The 24,954-nt window shown below is 35.0% G+C and overlaps 2 protein-coding genes across 11 annotated transcripts in view; one reads left to right on the forward strand and one right to left on the reverse strand.

Annotated features, from left to right (window-relative positions):
* rut (adenylate cyclase rutabaga) overlaps nucleotides 1-24,954 on the reverse strand; it is a 599,728-nt gene that overhangs the window by 354,409 nt on the left and 220,365 nt on the right. The window lies entirely within an intron of this gene.
* On the forward strand, nucleotides 7,132-8,958 carry LOC141481684 (uncharacterized). Its single transcript, XM_074173681.1, has one exon. The coding sequence runs from the start codon at nucleotides 7,283-7,285 to the stop codon at nucleotides 8,918-8,920; it is 1,638 nt and encodes a 545-aa protein (XP_074029782.1). The 5' UTR covers nucleotides 7,132-7,282; the 3' UTR covers nucleotides 8,921-8,958.

Here is a 24,954-nt window from a genome sequence, read left to right on the forward strand (position 1 = left end):
TTGCAAGTAGGAAGTAATTTCCTGCATCAGCCACTGCACTGGGGTCGGCTTTGGGGTTGTTGAAGACCAGAAGTTTTTCACGAAGAACGTTGTTGGCTTGAACTTTCCTACAAGGTGCAATTTTTCCCTTCTTATAGACAGCAGACACAGTGTCATATCCTGTGAAGGCGTATGTAACCAGAAGTACATCTTTCATATCCCCAATGCCTTGCTGAATGTCAGAAATAATGTACACTTTTTCCTGGTGATTTCCTTTTTTAGGTACGACCATTTTCAGTTTATTCCCTGAAGATGCGTGGACAGTCAAGAGTACTAATAAGTCCATGTCATCACCAATAACACACGTTTGAACATCTTTCTTCGCTTCATCAATAGCTGTTAAGACTACTAATAGGTCAGCATCACCCGATGCTTGAAGAACTGTGCAACCACATTGTTGCAAGTGCGATGAAAGGAGGGTTATTAGACCCATCTTGTTTTTAGCACTAGCTAAAAATTCATTTTGATTTATGTTGACATGGATTGAGTCTTCTACTTTGACCACAATGTTGGAACGTGATCTTCGTAGGTGTTCTTGATCCTTTGTGTTACTTCGTTCGTAACCATCAAAAACAACAGTCGCTTTTCCATAATGAGTACATACGTAATCACTATATTGCTCGCAAATCTGTTTAAATGTAGCAGGCTGTTGCCAGACAACACGATGTAGGAGGTGGCCTCCGTCAATTATATAGGACACTTTCACTGGGTCATCGATGTATGATGATTCTTTTGAATCTGAAACCAAAACCGTCACCATTGATGATTTTTCCCCTTCCTCATCAAGCCAGATTCGTCAAACAGTGATGTAGGATATGCACAGAGTTCAAACTGAAAAAAATTCTCTAATCTCTCATCACTCCTTACTGTACACACCATCCGATGTAACAGAGTGTTAGGATTTACACATACCATGTCGTTGTTAATTTTCACCGACTTCGTTATAGAGGCTAGAGACTTGACAGCAAATTTTCTTTTCATGTGTATTCCTTTAAATGTTTTGTTTTCAATAGCTTTGATGGATATGGCTCCTATTTCAAATGCTTTATCACAGTTTACAGTTTCATCACCTATAACCCCTGTTGACAAGGAAGAGAGTTCAGGTGATTTAGAGAACGGATTATGTTCTGCTTGTACTACCACGTTTCTCCTAACAATTATTTTTACTTTTTCAACCTTCTATGGTGCCTCTTAGCCTCTTTTTGACTATAATACTGTAGTATATTATTACTATTTAATTAAATCATTTACTTATTTCTATATAGCTTTATTTGGAAAAAAAACCTTAAAAATTATATCATTTTTATTTTTACACCGTCTGCAACTCATGAACCGTAAATTTTACAGGGAATATGCATAGGACATTTTTTGTTTAAAATTTCATGTAGAATATTTTTGTATATAACACTCTTTGTGCTAAACAGCTTAGTTTTCAACCAATTTCCAAAAAACTAAAAAAACTACTAAATTTCCTACTTTTTCTCCCCCTCCCCCCTAAACCCGACGCTCAAAATGGTGTAACTTTTTACCAAACAATAAGAGGGTTATATAGAACAATTTGGAGTTGGAATAAAACTTTTACTTTGGATGTCAAGGTTAGGCCTTTTTTAGGTTAATAACACCGTACTAATATATATATATATATATATATATATATATATATATATATATATATATATATATATATATATATATATATATATCTATATATATATATATATATATATATATATATATATATATATATATATATATATATATATATATATATATACAGGGTCCTGCAACAGTGGCGCGGTGTTCCATATCTCTATATAGGAAGCAGATAGGAATCTAATTTTCTATAATATTACCTTATTGCTCGAGCTCGACAAAATAAAAATATTGGCGGTCACACAGGGTGTTCGATTTTTTCTGGGCGGATCCCAACTGTGTCTTTTTATATGGCAACCTATATTTTTTATCGCTTTTTCGGTTTCTTCATAGAAAATAAAATAAACTTTATGTATATCTGCACTTCAAAAATATTGACGGTTTTCGAGATATCTAGCATGACAGGTTTTTTTTTCCAATATTCGTCACTCAGAATATTTGAAATTATAAAGTGGTGCCAAGTCCAGTTGAAATTTTTTTTTGGTCGAATATTCTACATTGGTAACTCTCTCAAACGATATATCTGAAATCGACCTGTGATATACAGGGTATGAAAAACCGCTTGCCAAATATTGTAAATGAAAATTTGCAAAATCTTCCTTAGATTAAATGGAACACCCTGTATATTATTGATCCATAAGAAGCGCCAACGAAACCTCTACAAATTTCATTAAGTATTCCCTATGGCTAAGTTCAATAGTTTTTCTTAAATGAGCATTTCTTTCGAAAAATGGTCATTTTTTCAAAGCGAAATCCATTTGACGACTGATAAAAATATACGAAAGATATCTTGTTTCAATTTTGTACATTAGAAGGTGTCCAAACAAATATTTTTTAACGAAATAAATGTATGTACCTATCACTTTTTGCTAAATGGAAAATTATTTTTTCATTGGATGCAGAATTTCACTCATAAATCGTGCAATATCACGTTCTAGATATTCAAATTTGTCAACTGGCAAATTACAAAACTACAAAAGGGAGAGTTTAATTAAGGTTGATAACGAAACTTTTATAAAATATGTTCAACATGTCTTCCATTTTCTTGAATGCAGAGCTGAAGTCTATGTTTGAAAGACTGTTCTACCCTGCGCAAGACAGCTGGTGTAATGCTGCGAAAAGCATTCGTTATTCTAAGTCGCATATTTTCGGGAGAAGTTGGTGGCTCAACGTAAACCATATTTTTTATGTATCCCCATAAGAAAAAATCTAGTTTCGTCAAATCTGGTGATCTAGCGGGCCACCGTACAGGCCCATTCCGTCCTATCCATTTATTGGGAAATACTTCATTTAGATGATCTCTCACTTCTGCCGAATAGTGAGCAGGTGCACCATCATGTTGTAACCACATTCTATTGCGGAGGTCAAGAGGAATATCATCTAACAAACCTGGTAAATCATTTCGTAAGAAATTGAGATACATTGCACCATTCATATGTCCCTCAAAAAAGTATGGACCAATTACATATTCTCCAATGATGCCTCCCCAGACATTTATCGACCACCTATGTTGATAATCCACCTGTCTCAATAAGTGAGGATTTTCTGTCGCATAATAATGGTAATTATGTCGATTTACAAATCCATTTTTATGGAATGTCGATTCATCCGACCATAAAATATTATTGAAAAAATATTCGTTTCGACGAATTTTGTTCATGGCCCAATTGCAAAATCTCACTCTTTTCTCGAAATCAGCATACAGTAGTTCTTGATGTAACTGAACATGGTATGGATGCAAGCGATGTTTCTTCAATACTCGTTGCACTGATCTCTCACTTATATCCACTATTTCCCCAATTTGTCGTTGACTCCTACTAGGATCTTCTTCAACAGCAAGAAGAACTTGCAATTCATTATCTTCATTAGTAGCTGGCTTGATGCGCTCATGTTTGGAATAATTAATAGATCCAGTTTCAACGAATCGTCCCAAGACCTTTCGGAAAGATCTTTCATCTGGATGCCTTCTATCTGGATACCGTTGAGAATAAATTCTACTTGCCAATAAACAATTCCTGTCTGATTCACCTAATATGAAAATCATATCAATCAAATCACTTTTTGATTGATGAAATTATACCGACAGTTCAACTTCACGATTGACTAAAAATTTCAATATTCATTTGCAGCCAAATATTTTGTTCTGTCATTTGCCAGACTACTTGATTTCCAATAAATATTTCATTCGCTGAGAGGTTGTTTTAGACCGAAAGAATATGGCACAAATTCCGAGATTTTTGAAATTATTGTAACTATTCAAGAACGTCCATTTTGTGGTGTAATTCGCAACTTGTTTATCTAGCAACAGGTAATTTTAGGAATGGGCGATATTTTAAGGAAAGGGTATTTTTTGTATATTCTTATCAGTCGTCAAATGGATTTCGCTTTGAAAAAATGACCATTTTTCGAAAGAAATGCTCATTAAGAAAAACTATTGAAATTAGCCATAGGGAATACTTAATGAAATTTGTAGAGGTTTCGTTGGCGCTTCTTATGGATCAATAATATACAGGGTGTTCTATTTAATATAAGGAAGATTTTGCAAATTTTCATTTACAATATTTGGCAAGCGGTTTTTCATACCCTGTATATCACAGGTCGATTTCAGATATATCGTTTGAGAGAGTTACCAATGTAGAATATTCGACCAAAAAAAATTTCAACTGGACTTGGCACCACTTTATAATTTCAAATATTCTGAGTGACGAATATTGGAAAAAAAAAACCTGTCATGCTAGATATCTCGAAAACCATCAATATTTTCCAAGTGCAGATATACAAAAAGTTTATTTTATTTTCTATGAAGAAACCGAAAAAGCGATAAAAAATATAGGTTGCCATTTAAAAAGTCACAGTTGGGATCCGCCCAGAAAAAATCGAACACCCTGTGTGACCGCCAATATTTTTATTTTGTCGAGCTCGAGCAATAAGGTAATATTATAGAAAATTAGATTCCTATCTGCTTCCTATATAGAGATATGGAACACCGCGCCACTGTTGCAGGACCCTGTATATATATATATATATATATATATATATATATATATATATATATATATATATATATATATATCATATAGTTATTGTGATTCTTATATAATCAGAAATGATTATTGAATAACGAAATTAGTTAGCTTCCTAATTATATTATTAAAGGGAAGCTGTTGGAAGATAGGTTGCCTATATATTTCAAGGAGAATCACTTTCTCACAGCATTTACGAAAGCAGCTCTCATATATACATTTCACCAATCATTATTTTCGTTAAATGTATAGATTGTTATAAACATTTTTTTTTCATATATTGCCGTTTTGCGTTTTTCGCTTAACAACCTCATTTCACTTACTTATACAAACAAGCTAGCAGACATTCAATTCGTTGGAATAATAATCACAAAAAATAGAGAGGTGATTGCATATCAAACCATAAACGCTTTCAAGTGTGATCTAACGTTTATGAATTTGCATTTTGAATAGGCATTATTACTAATTGAAATATCGACTCCAATAAACATTTCAACAGTAATTTGGCAGAAGTTCATATAACTTTCCCGATGAAAATAAATATTTATTTAAGAAGTCAGTTTAAATGTGTGTTTAGCTTGATTGGATCGGATCTTGAATATCATTATTTTCTCAACAGTTTGTTAACTTTAAAAATCAATTTATTTTTATAAGCGAAGGCGTTAATGAAATAATATTTGTTGGAGAAAATGGCTGACTTTCAAATATTCCTGAACTTTACTCGAACAATAAAACAAGTCTCATCATCAATCCTAAAACCTGAAAATTAGTAATATTTTTTTCCTACGTATATTTATTTCAAGTGAAGTCAAAGACGGTCATTTCATAGTAGAAACTGGAAATCAATAAGTTGCCGAGGTGTATACAAGATTCTAGTTCGAAAGAGTTTTTGAGGAACTGCTTTTACTGTTCCGCAAACTGATCATGTTGAGACATATTTTGTACTAGCGCCCCGGCTCCATGCGGGTGCAATGCTAATATTAAATATACATATAAAAGCGTGCGATCGCTGCTAATCATAAAGTGCTATAGAGCAAAGCGCGGCCGTCAACGCGCTATTCATAGGTACATGCCGCCAGCCCCCCGGCCAGTACCACCGCAACCGCTATGTCCCTCAAGCATAAAGTTTATGCTTGAGGAAGCTATTGTAAAGCGAAACACGTGTCGCGGGTTTTGTAAAACCCTTCATAGTGAAAATCATACATTAAATTGTATTGATTAGTTTTTTTTTATTTCATACCTATATCTTCATCTGATAGAATAATAAACACTGCCTACTTTAAAAATCAGATTCAAAAATTTACCCCTCGATTCATGGGATCTTCCCATCAAGACGCTCAGGAATTCTTTCGATATCTTTTAGAAGGTTTACATGGGGACCTCAATGGAATTACTGAGAAACCTGAACCGATCTTAACGGAGATTGACCAACAGCGGAAAAGCGCAAGAGTCCTGGCTGAGATACTCGAACATGAACAACATTAAGATTGTAGACAATTTCGTTGGTCGATTAAAATCTACTATGAAGTGCACACACTGTAGATTCTTATCAGTAACCTTCGATCCTTTCTGGGATTTGTATCTCCCTATACCACAAATAACTGACCAATTAATTTTGTCACAATGCTTGGATTTCTTCACAAAAGAGGAATCCCTGGATGGAGATGAAAAAGCAATCAGTTCAAAATTCAAGGAAAGAAGAAAATGCACAAAATCCCTATGAATCCATAAGTTTTCGCGTATTTTATTAATTCATTTAAAAATATACTCTCCAACGAAAAGATTCAGAGGCAAACGGAATGCTGCCATTCAGTTTTCTTTAGGAGTATTAGATACAAGCAATTTTGCAGCAGACAATGTGGCTCCTTATCGTTATAATCTATATACACTTTCGAATCACAGTGGTACTACTTACAACATTATACAGCATATTGCAGACACCCTTATAGTGGCAGGTGGAATGAATACAACGATTCACACGTGTCCTCAATTTCACCAAAATAGTTTGTGGGTGACGAGTCATATATCCTCTTTTATGAACAGGAGGGAATAAAGCAACACTTTTGAGGTGGTTTTTTTCTTGTCTCTTTTAATGAGCTAAAGTCTATTAAATGATTTGTATTTCATGATTCTTCTAATAATAAACGTTGAAGTTTTTACTGTAGTTATTTTCTTTCTCTTGTTCAATGATGAACAAGTAGAAATACAAAAATCTTTTCCCAAAAAATTCATTTCCTAAAAATATCCCCCTTTCAATTTATCATACCCTACCATTACTTACATAATTACGATATTCTTTCATATAATTTGAAAGCATTTTTCAATTGTCAGACTAAGAAAATTGGCACCAGATTTGTGGAAATATAGTGACGTAAACGAAAAAATTAATCGATTTAACTGATCTACATAAGCATATGTGAATTGTCAACACGATGTTACTCAAAATGTCAAAAATGTGTCAGTAACATTTTTTAATCATTTGCGTGAATGTATTTTTGTTTGGTAGAAATTAGAACTCGAGAAATATTTCCGCATCAGTGAAGCAAAAGGAACCGTAAATTGGAAAAATGTTGGTCCACTGGAAATCTTTGATAGGCTTCGGTTTGGTTTTTTGGATACTGTTATGTGTCACTGATTTTTTGGGAGGAAAATCCAGAAGTTATCATATGATAGACGATGAAGACCTCATCTTGATTAATAATTTGAAACGTCACGAGAGTAGTCATGAAATTAAAGTGCTAAAATTCGGATGGAGACTGGCACTTTGGAATTTCATCGCATTCGCTATTTCACTCGTATTTTGTAGCTTCGCGAAAATCGTTTTTTGGTTCTTTTGGAAGATTTTCATTTACTCCAAGGCTAAATACCCAGTTAATAGTATAGAAATACCAAATTCAGCCAGAAGTAGTTCCAATCATAGTAAAATACCAGTTATGATGAAATATAGTCCGAAAAACTTGAGATCATCAGATACCAATCTGAAATTGAAGGCGAAAATCAACGCGGATGTGAGCTGTCCAAACTTATCAGCACCTAGCAGAAGTCCGAGTGTCATTTCCCAGTGTAAATCAGAAAACTTACCGAAATGTCGAACACTTTATAAGAACAATAGGATATTTTCCGCAGATGAAAACGAAACGGAAACATTCGAGAGTCAAGCAGATCACCAGTGCAAGAAATTGAGGGAAGAAATAGCGAAACTCCAATCAACGTCACTTAAAGAGCATGCCGCACTTTCTAGGAAATTGGAGGCGATTACTAAAGAAAAGAAGGAGGTGTCAAAATTGCTAGCTGTAGCCCAGAAAGAAAATAGGGCGGCAAAGAAACAAATCGAGGAACTTCTACAAGAAAAGGGTGTTTTGATCAAAAAATTAGAAAATGCATCAAAAGAATTCAAATCGAACATCAAAACAAAGAAGGTCGCACTAGCAAAATTGGAAGAAGTCACAGCAAATGTTGAAAGCCTAAAACAGCAGTTAGAACAAGCCACCAGGGACAAAGAAATCTTGGAAAATAAGTTGAAAGTGTTGGGTAACGAATATGAAAAACTACAAGAACGTCTCATCCTGTCGAACCAACAAAACTTTTTCAATAATGAAAATAGACCGGAAAGAGAGTTTGGTGAAAGCGAAGAGACGATAGAAAGTAAACAGGGTCCTGCAGGAGGTCGTGAGAACATCCAACTGAGTATGAAGGAAACCCAAAACGATTTTGAATCAGTTTCCCAAACGGAATTAGATATGAAAAAAATTCAAGTAAAAATCAAACAGTTGGAAAGAAATCTTGAAAACTTCAATAACAAAACAGAGGTGGGTTTTAGTAATGGAGAGCAAGACGAATCTGAAATAAGTCTATCCATAATTGAAAATAACTCCGAGTTTCAAATGAAAACAGAAGACGATACAGATTTTTCCGATTACCACATTTCTAATAGTCCACGGCTGAGATTGTGGAGAGGACGAGCAGGAGAGGTGATTCAAACATTAGCCTCTAAAGTGAATGAAAAGGTGAGATTCTTGCACAACATCAGAGAGTCAGGTGAAACCGAACTAGATGAATATTCGTCCCAGGAATCCTTAGACGACTCGAGGTGTCCTACTAGAATTGTTAGTAGCTCCGTAGCTTTCCAAAAATTCTTGAAAGGTTTACAACCATGTGATAACATGAGAAGGCAATTCGAATCCCAATGTGATTTGATTTTTTGAATGTATAGTTGAAAATAAAAAATAATATCGCATTTGAATCAACGGACTTATTTATGGTCAGAGTTACTATAAATATTGTTTTTGTAGAAACCCCTTTGAAACTGAGAAAGACCCCATTCCATAGTCCGACTGAGTATCTGTTCATCATCAAAAGAGCATTTTGAACATAAGACTGTCATGATCATATGTTAAATAACATGTCAATGTTTGAATTGAAGGGGTTATATATTTTAGAAGTGAATAATTTTTGGGAAAGAAAGTTTTTGGCTTTCTACTACTCCATCTTGATACAAAAAAAAAGGGTGTGGGAGTCTTCCAAAGAAAGGAAGACTCCCTTCTACTACTCCATCTTGATACAAAAAAGAAGGATGAGGGAGTCTTCCAAGGAAAGGAAGACTCCCTCATCCTTCTTTTTTGTATCAAGATGGAGTAGTAGAAAGCCAAAAACTTTCTTTCCCAAAAATGTCAATGTTATTTAACATTGTTCTGATGTTCATCATTTCATTTTCATTTAATACTTATATGTTACATAACATGCCAGTGGGCTATGCTAGAAGACAGGCAGTAAACAAATCTAAAGAAATGGACTTTAAATGTTCAAGCCAGTCTCGGATATACCTACACAGTAGGTTGAATGGACTGACGCCTATCAGAAAACAACTACTCCCCTGGCTAATACCACGAACGGCGTATGATTATATCCGACAGACGTCAGTGCAGTAATGTTCACAGAAAATTTCCTGCATATGCAATTGGCAATACACCTGAAAGAGTCGACCCTCAATTTTGGAACGGGCACACTTGCAGACTGGTTTCGGGCTTCTTAGCCATTCGTCAGTACAAGGTAGTGGCCATCATCGACCTAAAGTCAATGATACTCCATAATTGAAAATCGAAATTCCTTAAGAGTATTTCATTCCTCGTCCTCAGTTGGAGCGAACATAAAAAATGTCACTCCATCTAGTGGACGAGGTACTAACCAACAGCATATCCGAATTTTTTTCGATTCCTCTGAATAAGGAAGAAGCACTTTCTTAATAGACTCTTTCAGTTGTATTGCCACTTGCATATGCAGGAAATTTTCCGTGAAGATTCCTGCACTGACGCCTGTCGAATATAATTCAACGTTGTTCGTGGTATTAGCCAGGGGAGTAGTGTTTTCTGATAGGTGTCAGTCCATTCAACCTACTCTGTAGGTATATCCAAGACTGACCTGAACATTTAAAATTAATTTCTTTAGATTTGAAAGTTTTCACTGTTGTGAGAAACGAAAATGCCATTTAAGTGAGCTAATATTCCAAGTTATTCAAAATGTTTTTCAAGTGGTACATTTGAAGTGAGGTGTTATTGAGAAAAATAATAAAAAAATATCGATTAAGCAGCTTAGGTGAATGAATGCATTTAATTTTTGTTTTCTGCCCAAGAAGCAACATCTAGAAAACTGTAGAGATGACAATGAAAAAAAACTCATCAATAAGGAGTATATATATATATATATATATATATATATATATATATATATATATATATATATATATATATATATATATATGTATATACATACATACATACATATATATATAACACATGGATCAATAAGTCCCGAGACTAACAATGAAAACAACATTTTTTTTACAAATTTTTTTTTTATTCATCAACATAATCTCCTTTTAGGGTGATACAATGGTTCCAACGCTTTTCCAATTTTTCAATACCATGTTTATAAAAAAATGTATCTTTCGCTTCAAAATAAGTTTCAGTTTCAGCGATGACCTCCTCATTTGAGCCAAATCTTTTTCCCTGGAGCATTTTTTTAAGATCAGCAAAGAGCCAGTAGTCACTGGGGGCTAAATCTGGTGAGTATGGGGGGTGGGGAAGCAGATCAAAGCCCAATTCGTTTAATTTTGCCATTGTTTTCATCGACCTGTGGCAAGGTGCATTGTCTTGGTGAAAAAGGATTTTTTTTCTCTGCATGTGCGGTCGTTTTTTTGCGATTTCCTCCTTCAAACGTACCAGTAAGTCAATATAATAATCACTGTTGATCGATTTACCTTTTTCGAGGTAGTCAATGAAAATCACGCCATGCGCATCCCAAAAAACTGACGCCATCACTTTGCCAGCTGACTGCTGCGTTTTCGGACGTTTCGGACGGCTTTCGCCAGCTGTGCGCCACTCAGATGACTGCCGCTTTGACTCTGGAGTGTAGTGATGTATCCATGTTTCGTCCATGGTCACGTAACGACGCAAGAAATCTTTTTTGTTGCGAGTAAATAGCGATAAACAGCTTTCTGAATCATCGACTCGTTGCTGTTTTTGTTCCATCGAAAGCAATCGCGGCACCCACTTAGAAAAAACCTTTTTCATGCTCAATTTTTCATGAAGGATAGTAAATACACTTCCATATGATATCTGTGTCGTCTCAGCAATCTCACGGAGCTTCACTTTACGATCTTTCATTACAATTTTGTCACTTCACTCACATTTTCCGGTGTAATAGCTTCCACAGGTCTACCCGAGCGTTCTGCGTCATTTGTGTCGGTACGACCACGTTTAAACTCGGCAAACCACCGACAAATCGTTGCTTTTGATGGACAAGAGTCCGGGTAACATTTTTCAATCCATTCTTTCGCTTGCACGGTGTTTTTACCCATTAAAAAACAATGTTTTATCAGAACACGGAACTCGGTTTTTTCCATTTTTTAAACAAACTACAAAACGACTTTACTCTAACCTCGATAACTCAGCTGTTTCTGGTCCGATCGACTTAAAATTTCGACACGTTTCAAGCAAAGGTTAGTACTCTAGAAAGACGTGGTTACTGGTTTACTAAGAGCGCCATCTCTGGGTTAGTCTCGGGACTTATTGATCCATGTAGTATATATATATATGTATATATATATATATATATATATATATATATATATATATATATATATATATATATATATATATATATCTAAAAAACCCCTGCCTTTAGAGGACCATTAGAATTTTAATATGGATGACACATCCATTAAAAAGGTAATTTGATAAGGAATTCATCCACCTGACTATTCATTTCGTAACTTTTCATTTTGGTGCCCTCCTGCGGTAAAAATCAATTATCCGTTTTTCACATTACGGTATTTCACTTGAAAGATGATGTGAACATGAAATGATAACAGAAATTGAAAAACTGCAGATTGTGTAGATTCTCGCATTGTTCTGTTAAGCTGGTGTGATATTTTCGAGCATCTCTGGTTGCGCCCGCAAGAGGGCGCTGAAATGAAAAGTTACGTAGGGGGTAGTAAGACGGATGACCTGCTTATAAAATTACCTTTTTAATGTACTTAGTGTTTTCATATTACTGAGTACTTTTTCGATTCACATTCTAAGGGTGATGTTCACCAAGGGGCCAGGAAGGAGGTAACACAGTCGAGGTTGTGATAGAAAAATATCCCCTTTGAATTGAAAATCGACCTGTTTTTGTATTCTTTCCTCAGCAAATGGGTCTCGTTAAATATTCAATTTGTTTCGCTTTCGTTGCCGCACACTGTATATTAGAATAGAAAAAAAAGTTTCATATTAATAGACAAGTACGCCGCTGTGAAATCTCGAAAAGCTAATTTGAAACTTGCCTTCCACAAAACTAGTGTGGAGGAAATTCAGTTTTTTATCGACTTTTTGGGTATTTTTACCTTCTACACTCGTATACAGTTCTCCATTATAATTTTCATATTTTTCAGATTGTGGAAGGTAAAAATACCTAAAAAAGGTCGATAAAATAGTGAATTATCATCACATATTTTCATTATTTCAGAGTGATGGATATTTCAACATGATATAAGATTCATTCTTCGAAGCTCCGATGAAGGTAACATTACTTAATGTCCACTCCCCATCTCAGTAGATAATATTAGGACTAAGAATCGTGAGTCATGTCTAGAAATGTTGGGCCAAATATGATAACCTTCTGCATGTCTTACTAAGATATCTGATGCTCTCCTGACATTTTAAGAGTTATTGGTGGTATGGTACATGAGACTATCATTAGTTTACCCAAACCAGTCTGTTAGGAATGGTTCATTGGTGGGGTCATTCCATTTACAGCGCAAATGAAATATCTAGGTGATAACCTCGATACAACCACTTGAAACGCTCACTCGAAAAAGGTTTCACAAAAAGAATTATAATCCTTATAGCAATGCCACATTTTTCTAGAGAGGAAGACCAGGTAATCATTGCCAATTGCACAAAACAAACCCATATGGAGCTTTGCAGACTACTAGTTCACACTGACAGACATATCATACTGAAAGACATATCATTCTGGGATTGACCTCCGACTCAATGCTTCCAACAGTCAACCATGAGCTGTCTTATTAGCCTTATCCCCAGTAGAGAAGACTGGATCCTCCAGGAGTAGAAAATACTGAGAGCACTGATAATCACTGATATGGGTTCAATGATATTGGTTCACACTAATATCACTGATATTGGTTGATTGATAATCAAAAACACCTTCAGGTTATAGTGTACAAAGTCTGTGATCTAGGATAGATATATCAACTTGTATACGACCGCGTTTCATATAACATGGCGTTTCATATGCCATTGATTTCAGAAAGATTGGCGGGAAGCAACCACTTACCTCCTCGGATAGTAAAGCGCCTCTGGGGTACTTGGTTTCTACTGAGAAACGTCCATTAGGAAGACTCAACAAATCGTTTCTGGTCACAGGAAAATGATGGAGGTACTTCAAAAGGCATTGGACCAGAGCCTGTCACTTGCATTGGATACTGAATGAGTGGCATTCATAGACCCTTCGAAAAATTCCACCAAACAATTGTTAGACTATATACAGAAGGGATGATCTAACAGGCCTAATTGCAGGTCACTCTTGTCTGAATTATATGAAGATCTCAGGCTACCACTGTCTTGTGTTACGGCGTATCCTTCCTGTGATGATGAAACAGCAAAGCATCGGCACCGCCGCGATCCGATTCAGGTTTTCAGTGTTTGACTGAGTTTCACTCACCCCATCGAACCCGAAAGCTCATTCAAAAAACTAGTCAGCTTCATCAAAAGCTGGTCTTATTTGTTGGAGTTTGTGTTGGAGTGATTCATAATAAACCCTTATAGAGGGCAGTGGAAAGGCACACCAAACATAAGCAATCTCATTAAACATAACCTAATCATTAGGTACTTATGATGTACTGTTTGGAACCTTCGGTGTAATAATGAATATTATTGGAGTTTTTTCCCAACACCAAATCGTTATTTTTAACACCTCGACGCGTGTTTCGATCACCAAGTGATCATCTTCAAGAGGAAGATAAAACTGGAAACTTCGCGAAACTAAAACTATTTATGGTATACAGATATATCATACAGGTAAACTATACAGGTATACCACCCTAAACTAATTTTACAATTAGCCTTATCTATTATTTCACAATATGTCCTTGTGCAATGTTTATATATAAAACAATGTTCACCTACATAAAAATTAATTTCACAATATTGCCTATCTAAATATATTTACAATGTGACCTTATGTAGTAATCAGTAAGCCCAACGATATTATTTTACCAAGCTATATAATATGCTATTGGTCCGTCATCGTTATTCATAATATTATTGTGTTTACTTATTTCTACACTCTCATAGGCATCTAGTTGCCTATTGTTGTTAACTTGTCTAACTATAATCTTAATGAACTGATGTCTATGAAATGGTTTTGTTGCAAAATATGATGGGCGACTGCTGATTTTTTAGGTCTTCCATATTTTAAGTGCTATGTGTTCCTTATATTTCACTTTATTAGATCTTTTTGTCTGTCCATAATATTTTGCATCGCAATCCTTAAATTCAGTTTCGTAAATTCCAGACTTTTCCGAATTCTCGACTTTGTCTTTTGGACTTCCCAAAAGGCTCTGTAGTGTATGACTTGTTTCAAAAACTACCTTCATACCTATTTCCTTGAAAATCTTTCCAAAGTTCTTCGTATATTGGTGGTATGGAACTGAAATGTATTTATCTTGGTTTTTGTCCTTTCTCATCTCAGTTCCAGTCCCAGAAAGACTGTCGTAATTGTTCAGATGAACAATGAGTATAGCCTCTGGGGTGGAAACAGTTGGGGCTAAATATTACTGGGGATGAATCAGTAGGGATCAAATCGTCACATACTCTCACTGAATCAATAAACTTTTTTATTTTAAGTCATTACTCATGATAAGCTCATTGCATGAACAAAATTTATAACACTTATTACATGACTTTATTCACCCATTTTTAAGCCCCTTGTTTTCATCTATAGCTACGCCTTGGAACCGATATTTCCCGTATCGTATTTTTATATCGCATACAATCATAATTAACTAATTTTAGCTCGGTAATTTTCAGTTCGAACTAAGGAAAATTGCACACCTTGACTTGATGATTTAGACAGATTTTAGCAAGGTTTTCACATTAACAGCACGAAAGCTCGTGCTGGAGGCCTATATATTTAGAACAACGCTATTGTGGAAGTTTTTTTAGAAATACTCATTAACGATGAACAACATTATGATCATCGAAAACATTTAGCAATAATAATAATATGTTTTGAAGTAGAACTTATTTACGCGCTTTTGACTTGGAGAGTAAGCTGGTGAATGCGTGACGAGAGCGTTACGAAAAGTGTGATCGGGCGAAGCGAACGTTGAAGTAAAACTTCTTTTCCCGCGCTTGACTTGGGGAATAAGCTGGTGAATGTGCGACGAGAGCGTTACGAAGTGTAATCGGACAACGAACGGAAGTTGAGAGGAATGAATAATTTAGTGAAGATTGAAAGAGAGAGAGTTACGTTTCATATATTACTGCAGGGGCAAGAGAGAGAGAGAGAGAGAGAGAGAGAGAGAGGTGCGAGCACACATTTACGATCGAGTAGGCTCTGAAAAATACGTCAAGCAGGAGATTTCAATGTTAATTGATAAACTTTCTATAAGATAAATTAGAAGTACAAATGAATAATAACTGAAATGAGCCTACCACAAGACATGGAACGATGCAGTTTTCTCTAGATATGTTTCTAACTTTTATTCGAAAATATATGTGTCATATTTCTCATACCATAAGCCTATTGTCTCGGTCCAACAATCAACCAAAGTAACTATTGATGTATCCGATAATGAAAATAATAAATGAAAATAAAAAATCCATTCAAAACCCATAATTAATTTAAATATTTGTAGAAAATTACTTAATATATGTAAAATCAGGGTTCTCATTTTAAGGTTTTTTTTTCTTGGTCCTACCTGAAAAAATTCTGAGTCAATTAGAGGCTTCGCTCATTCGAAAATTCGATTTTACACATAAATAACACAAGAAACATTTGTTTCGGTTTCAACTCAACGTTTCGGTATTGACAAATTTTTTATAGAAGAAATGAGTGTGCAGATTTTGTAGGGAATTGAATTTGCCACAAAAAAGTTCTTTTGAGTAAATACACTCCAATCAACGGTTTTTGAGTTTTAGAGCTATATAAAGGTAAATGTTAATTGAAACCAAATTTTCTTGAAATTGAAAATTTTCAATTGTACAGTAAATATCATTCACGATAGACACTGTAAAGTTATAAAATTGTTATTTATAGACTATAATTTGTATTTAGTGAATAAATATAAACTTCAATGTACGGGTATAAGTCGTTGAAATTACTGGAATTATATTTATTTTTTTGTCATTCTTGAGTTGGTGGTAACAATTGGTGAGTATTGTTTCTCTTCCTCATTATAAGTTAAACTCCGATTATATTTCATCATTTGAACTCCTCGTTCAGCAGTATCATTTACTACGCGTACATTTTTAAAAAAGGTTAAGCATGTATAATCTTCATAAGATTTACATTGATCTCGAAGTAATTTTAAAAATTCATTAGAATGCTGAAATCGCCAAATCGTACGAATGTTCAGTCATGAAGGAATCAATCTTTTTTTTATATTAACACGCTTGAAATTTGTCTCTAGCTTTTTGATTCATTAATTCGTTCATTTCAATTTGAATTGCTGAGCTTACAGTATCATCGATATACGATACTGTAAGCTCAGATACTGCTATATGATACTGCCGGGAGGATGAACCTATCAGCTTCTCTACGGAACCTTCGAGATACCGGGCGCCCTCTCGTCGTAGCATCGCCTTGTCACGGTAATGCGGGGCTCTGCCGTGATTGACTTTCTTTCTCTAGCTACACATGGGACTTTTATGGACAGAGTAAACTTAAAAATTCTTTCTGACGCTGAGTCTACAGAGGAGATGGATGTCGAGCTTACGACTCCAACTGACCTCCCCTTCTCAACTCTCCCAACTCCTGATCCAATAACTGAACCTGAAAATAAGGTTTGGTGGTGCAGCCAGGAAACCACTGAGTCGTCTCTTTAAGAGCGAGGTACCTTATCAGACCTACTTGCACCAAATTCTTAAGCGGCGTACGCAGAATTTGTCTCAGGTGAGGGAACAAACCCCCCCCCCACATGAACCTGGTGGCAAACGTTTGCGTTCAAGTGATGATTCACCAAAACCGGAGGCGAAAAAGTCCTGCACGGTTGAATCTAAGGCATCGTCAGGTGTAGCTGACGTGCAAAATCCCTCATATGGGAAGGTTGTCGCGGGTATCAAGGTGGGAATCTTGCCTATCCGACTACCTCATTAACGATGAAACAGCAGAGCATATACTTTGTGCCTGCCCCGCTGGGAACCGAATCAGGTCTTTAGAGTTCGGCAGAGCCGTACTCTTACCATCTGACCTGAAAGAGCACTAAACATACAAACTAATCGGCTTCGTTAAGAAGCTGGATTTATTTGGCAGAGTGTGAATAGGTGTGAGCCACAATAAACCCTTGCGAGTTGCGGTGGAGAGTCGAATAGACCCACTCACTTTGGATCTAACCTAACTTACCTAACCTAACACGCAATTTTCTAAAATTATGGATTTTAACCGATTATACTCAGCATATCAACGAAAAAACAGATTTTTAAACAGATATAACCGTCATTACAGTTTTCTTGTACAGTCAACTTAGGCTCGATAATACACAATAACCATATTGCCAAAAGTTTGTGTTATCATTTATAAACAAAATGATTCGATCGCTATGTGAAACGGTGGTGCACGCCTCATGGTTGGCGGATCTGTTTCACAGCCTTTCATCCAATTCATGCTAGAAATCACACGTTGAAAGTTAAGACCTCGTTTATCCCTAGCTCGCACACGTTTTTACTTTTGAGGGATGTCGTTCGTAGGGGGCGATAGCTGGTTAAGGAAAAAGGAAATTTGTTTGAAGGTTGTTGACAATGTTTCATGGTGAATATCATTAGTTTGGATGTCCATTGTCTAATAAGATATGATGATAACGTACATCACCCAAAGACGATTGTGGATACTAACAGCCGAAACGTCGTGAAATAATTTGACTTGAAATCTTTTAATTTTTATTTCATTTTGATTGTTCATTTTTTTATTTTATTGTAATTTCTTTTCAGGGTTTTTAATATAATCGTTATTTTTAGCTATTGTTTTTAATTTTCATTTTCATTTGTTATTTCAGAGATTTCAAATCATATCTTTTTAGTCAATGGAAGTCCGAAATAGGGAAAAATATTTTCAATAGATTACTTATCTCGATATTTCAGTTGACAGAATTGCCCTATCGAAACCATTTATGTTCAAGAAGTTATTACCATATAAGATGATCATATCGAGGTAAAGTTAAAAAAAACTGCTGGAAAATAAATCCATGAACATCAAAAGAATGTATCCTCAACGGCAGCATCCTTCACATAGAATATTTGCTCGACTTCATCAACGATTACGAGAATATGGTTCATTCGACAAAAGAACGCAGGATTGTAGTCGCCATCGAGAAGTACGAACACCACAGCTTGAGGAAGCAGTACTTAATATGATTGAAGAACAACCTACTACCAGTACTAGAAAGATTGCTTTCCAACTAAATGTTGATCATATGACGGTATTTCGAATTTTAAAGGAACAACTGTTATACCCTTACCATCTGCAACGAGTACAGGCACTGTTACCGCGAGACTTTCCGAACCGTCTTGAATTTTGCAATGGGATGCTGGAAATGATTAGAAAAAATTGTGATTTTCTGAAGACGATAGAATTCACAGACGAATGTAGTTTTTCTCGGGACAAGATTATTAATTTTCATAATAACCACATATGGGCTGATGAAAACCCTCACGCTATTGTCGAAACTAACCATCAAGAACAGTTTTCTCTTTACGTGTGGCTCGAAGTTATAGGGGACGATTTAATTGGGCCTCATTTTCTACCTCCTCGATTAAATGGTGAGGCATACAGTCAATTTTTAAGAGAAGTGCATCCAGTACTGCTGGAGGAAGTTCCTTTTTGGGCGTCAGAAGGGATATGTTTTTCATGCATGACCGCCCATTTTAGTCAAGTAGCACGTCAGCATTTAACTGAAACATATATGCAAATCAGTGGATAGGTCGAGGAGGACCACATAACTGGCCCGCTCGATCCCCGGATCTCAATCCTCTCGATTTCTCTATTTGGGGCCATTTAAATCATTTGGTTCATCTTACTCCTGTTCGCGATGTAGAGGACTTAAAAAACCGCATCATCGATGCGTGCAGGGTAATCGGAGAGACTGCAGGAATATTTGAGCGAATACGTGGCTCAATGCGCCGACGTCTAGACGCATGCGTAATGTCTGAAGGTAGACATATTGAACATTTACTATGATTTCTACATGTTGTGTGTTTTGTTATTAATAAATTCGTTTCGTTTATTACCCTTTAATCGTTTGATGCAGGTACTAACTACAAAATAACAATAAATCCAGTTCGCATTTATGACGATGTATCTCTGTAGTTGTTCGTAAAATAATGTTTTGCTGCGAACTGGCTTATTTTGGGCAAAAAACCCAAGAGACATTTTTTGTTTAGAATGAAATAAATTTTTAAATGGTAAACAAATAATAAGACAAAAAGTTACATTGGAAATAAATTTTAGGGGTTGCGTTTTCCACCCCTTACAACCATGGGTAAACCAAATAAATTTCTGGCAAAGTGTCTTTTTGGTAGTACAAAACGTCAGGTTAATTTCAATATTGTAACTTTTTTAGTGCTTGTGAAAAAAATTGCTATCCAAATTTTATGTACCCGTTTTAAGGGGCTGTATCTTAACAAGTGTTTCTCCAATAAAGTTTCTTTAAATGAAAGATCCTATCTTTTTTCGATGAGGAATCACTTCCTTAAATATTTTACACTTTTTCAGTTACACCCTGTATTTTAGTCTAAATAGAATATAAAAAACAGTTAATTATTTTCAATTATTTCATCACATGCACAAATTTTTATTTACATAATCTTTAGTTATCAAAAGTTCATTACATCTTCACATGGAAACTTCTACATAACATCCTTTTAAACATGAAAAGGTTGATGAATTGAAATCCCATTTTCTCAACTATCAAGTAACACGTTGGGGCTTGGTATTTATCAAATATAATTATTCAAATAAATGACATCATAATGGAATAGATAGAGATTCTCAACCCTGTGGTGTGTGTTTGAATGTGAAATTTAATGCCTTGATGGTGTGGCGGTAGCCTTCGCTTAGCTTTAATTATAATAAAACTAATGGAGTCAGGGATCCTTGACGGTGGAAGTCAACATGCACTTTTCTGAACAGGATTTTGAGAGCAATATCGACTACCGAAGTGGTACCGACGCTCTTCCTAAAAGTGACTGACGGCAGAAGCAGTATTTCATTTAATTTTTTATTTAACGGCAAAGCCACAGAAAATCAGGTTATATCTGCAAATAAAAAACTAAAGGACAAACTGACATCAGGCCCAGATATGATCCCATCATTTTTGTTGAAGGATTGTGCAGGAGCATTGGCAAAACCTTTAACGAGAATTTTTAATTCATGTCTGATATCTGGAACATTCCCAGATATTTTGAAATTAGCTAAAGTATGTCCTGTATACAAAAGTGGTGAAAAATCATATATAGAGAATTACAAACCCATGTCTATTTTGTGTATGTTCTCTAAACTTTTTGAGATTATTTTATATAATTCGCATATATGTTTTTGTTCACAGCAACTATTTCAACATCAACACAGATTTGTTACTAAGCGTTCTTCTGTTACAAATCTAGTCATTATTACTCAATTCATTTCCGAGGCATTAGATGACAATGGCGAAGTTGATGTTATATACACGGATTTCTCTAAAGCATTTGATAAAATTGATCATGGTATCTTGCTCAATAAACTGATGAGTTTTGGTTTTTCGAATACGGCCTGTCAGCTGATGCAATCCTATCTGACATGTAGAAAACAATTCGTGTCCTATAACGGTTATAAATCTAGAACATATATAGCTTCTTCTGGTGTGCCTCAGGGCTCCAACCTAGATCCTTTTTTGTTTTTATTGTTTATTAATGACTTATGTAAAAGTTTAGCTTGTGAGTGGTTATGCTTCGCGGATTAGTTGAAATTATTTTCTATAATTAAGGAAGTAGGTGATAGTGTAAATCTTCAATCTCAATTAAAATTTCTTGTTACTTGGTGTAGCAATAATAAATTGAAACTCAATGTGAAGAAATGTAAAGTAGTGAGTTATAGTCGAAAAAATGAGGTTTATACATTCCCGTATATAATACAGGATTCAGATCTGCTGAGATGTAATGATATCAAAGACCTAGGGGTAATATTCGATTATAAATTAACATTTAGTAGACATATTTCACAAAAAGTTTCAGAATCTCTCAGAGCTTATGGTTTCATTGTTATAAATTGCTGAAACTTTCATAATATTAAAGCCATGAAGCTGTTGTATTTCACCTACGTACGTTCGAAGATAGAGTATGCAAGTATCATCTGCTGTCCATTCTATGAGATTCATAATATAGCCATTGAAAGAGTTCAAAGAAAGTTTTGTAAATTTCTTATTTTCAGAATAGATGGTTCTAATCCTGAGAGAGGTATCAGTAATGATGTCATAAATGAACGTTTGGAACTTTTTAGTTTAGAGCATTGCAGAAAATGTGCGTCACTCATACTTTTATTCAAGTTAGTGAATGAGAGAGTTGACTGTCCTAAAATACTTGAACAAATTAACTTCAATGTACCACGGCCAGCTTCACGATATCAATCCATTTTTAGACCTCTCAGAGCAAGAACTAACATTATGCTCAATTTCCCAATATATGTTATGTGCACAAATTTCAATAGCATTTGTGCCCATGGTGATTTATTATTCTCTAACCTTCACAACATTATTAAAATTGCTAACATGTACTTGAAGTAGGCAATTAAAATTAGTTTTTCTTTTTTGTTCATTTTATTTTTCGTTTATGGTTAAGCATTCTGAATGAAATTTTATATTGTCCTGTAAATGGGTAACTGTTGGACAATAAAACTATTATTATTATTGAAGCCAATTTACAAAAACATATTTAACAAAGTGTGAAGGACTACAAAGTATTTTTGAATGCTCATGTCTAATATCTACATTACAATTTACAATTTTATAAAACATTTAGCGAAGTGTAAAATACAAAGTATTATAGAATCCTTATGTCTTGTGACTACATTACTGAAATATGAAACAAATTTGGTACTTACAAAAAATGATGTAACAAATCTGGTACTTATAAATAAAATGGTAAGGTAAAGAAAAGCTTTGGAAACGCTATAGCCTCTTCAATTGATTTTGAAAGACCTGAAGTGACAGATTGAACAGATCTAAGTTATTATGATATTGATTTCCCAGCTTCAGAATATGAGAAATCGGACTGTTCAAAGCATAATTGCTTATGCTTTCATATAAAAAATTTATATGAAAAATATCAGGATTGCTCGTATTTCTTTATATGAAAAGTTATTAGTCGAAGTAGTTCTGGACAGTTTTTCTCACTATTAATTATTTTGAACAGGAAACTCAAGTTCATATTAATTCGCCTATCTTCCAATGATTTTATATTTAACTTGGTTAAGAGTAGACTGTACTCATATTCATTTTGTTGAATACAAAAGTAAAAAGCATAATTCTTCAACAATTTCTTATAAACATCGTCTATCAAATCGATATTCACAGTATAGTATGGGTCCCATATAACCGAACAATATTCAAAACAATATTCGAAAGCACAATATAAAATCTTTTTTGTTTCAATTGAAAAATCAATAGAAATTCTCAACATAAACCTAGACTTTTTGCGCCAATTTCCGATACTGAAGATTAAAATTAATTTCGCAATCAAATGTAACTCTTTTTTCTCTTTTGAGAGCCACATTATTCAATTTATAGTCAAAGAATATGGCACTTCTAGCGAACGTAATAATGTGTCAGTTATCGATGTTCAGCTTTAACAAATTATTTCTACACCACATGAAGAAAGCTTCGAGACTTTTTAACTAATTCGGCATCTTCCCAGCAAGTAATTGCTCGATAAAGTTTTCAGATCGTCCCCCAACATAAGTATTTCCGATACAAAGAACTAAACAGCAGTGGGCCCATATGGGATCCCTGTGGAACCCCTGATGAAACCTGAATGGGCGCAGATGTTGTATCTCCGTATTTTACAGACAGAGTTCTACCTGATAAGAAGCTATGCCAAGCGCTTCAATTTTAACTATAAGTAGGCCGCGGTTGTCTCTGTCGAATGCTTTGGAAAAAGTCAGTATAGACAGAGTCAACCTGTAGCCTCCTCTCAAGATTTTCAGTTGAGTAGTTTGTGTGTGTAGGTTGGTACAAGTGGAATTACCTTCTGAAAAACCGTGTTGTTGGGGATTGAGTAAAGACTTACACTCCCAGGAGAGTTTTTTGTAAGCATAGAATCAAACAGCCATCTCTGACTGATTGCAAACTGCTCTATAATTCCTAATATTTGTTTATCTCCTAGCTTATGTAATGGTTTCAGGAAGTTATATTTCCAATAATCTGAAAAAATTTGATTGAAGATATTTCGTAATGGGATTACTAAAGTGTATAGACAATTGTGTATAAAAAATAAAGGTATTCCATCAGGTCCCATTGGGAGTTTAGGTGAAACAGGGAGAACGTAATTGTTGATATATACTGTTTTCAAAATTATATTCACAAGTTTCGACTTCTGAGGGTTGTCGTTCGTAGGGGTGCGATAGCTGGTTAACGGAAAAACAGATTTTGAACAGCGATTTTCAAACAGTTGAAAAATAAGAGGCAAACAAATTCACAATCTCAGAAGTATTATTAGTGACTTCATTTTCATAAAACATAGCTGAAGCTAACTTATAATCCTTCCTTTTACTCTGAATTTTCCCCTAAAAGGCCTTTGGATTATCAGAACTTTTATCTTCAATTTTATTAATGTAATTTCCATAGCACTAATCTCGAATAGCAATACAAACTGTCCCTGAATTTACAGAAATCATGATAGCAATTAATGTTGCCTGTTTCCTTATATTTTTTATGAATGTTTAAGTTTTTATCATAGGTTTTAACAGAACTATACGAAAACACGTCACTGATTATGATACACTTAAAGACAATACTAGACAATTAAAGACAATAGTCTCCGGTTAGTTTTTGGGTACCCCATGCAAAAATTCAGTTAGGAAAGTCAAGACAAAACAATACATTAGATCAGAAAGTAAAAGCACCTAGAGGCTGGCTTTCGACCAAAGAAGGTCAGATGTCAATCTTGCCAGTGCCCATTGGTAAGTTGAGGACCGCTCCGGAGGAGCGGGTGTGGATCGACGAGATGCGATGTTCTGCACAGAGTAACCGTGTGGGGAAGATTTCAACTCATGCACTCAACCCGGGAAGGGGCATGGGGTGGGGGGCAATCACCGACGTTAAAATAGTCAGAAACCCAAAAAATACTCTCATTGCTACCTCTACATAATTTTTTTTCCATAGGAATTTTGTTACAGAGTGTTCAAATTTTACTATAAAATTCAGGTTTATTAGTTATTGTTGGATATCTCTCTCAGTTTACCAGATTCAAAACTATAGACGGTTCACAATTTC

Source organism: Leptinotarsa decemlineata, unplaced genomic scaffold (genome assembly GCF_025532065.1).
Source record: "Leptinotarsa decemlineata unplaced genomic scaffold, Ldec_3_MD MMD2_tig00000251_RagTag_RagTag, whole genome shotgun sequence".
In the NCBI taxonomy this organism is placed as follows: domain Eukaryota; kingdom Metazoa; phylum Arthropoda; class Insecta; order Coleoptera; family Chrysomelidae; genus Leptinotarsa; species Leptinotarsa decemlineata.

Bases quoted from the DNA above. Each gene is read 5' to 3' on its own strand.
- LOC141481684 (XM_074173681.1), top strand. From the start codon at position 7,283: ATGTTGGTCCACTGGAAATCTTTGATAGGCTTCGGTTTGGTTTTTTGG.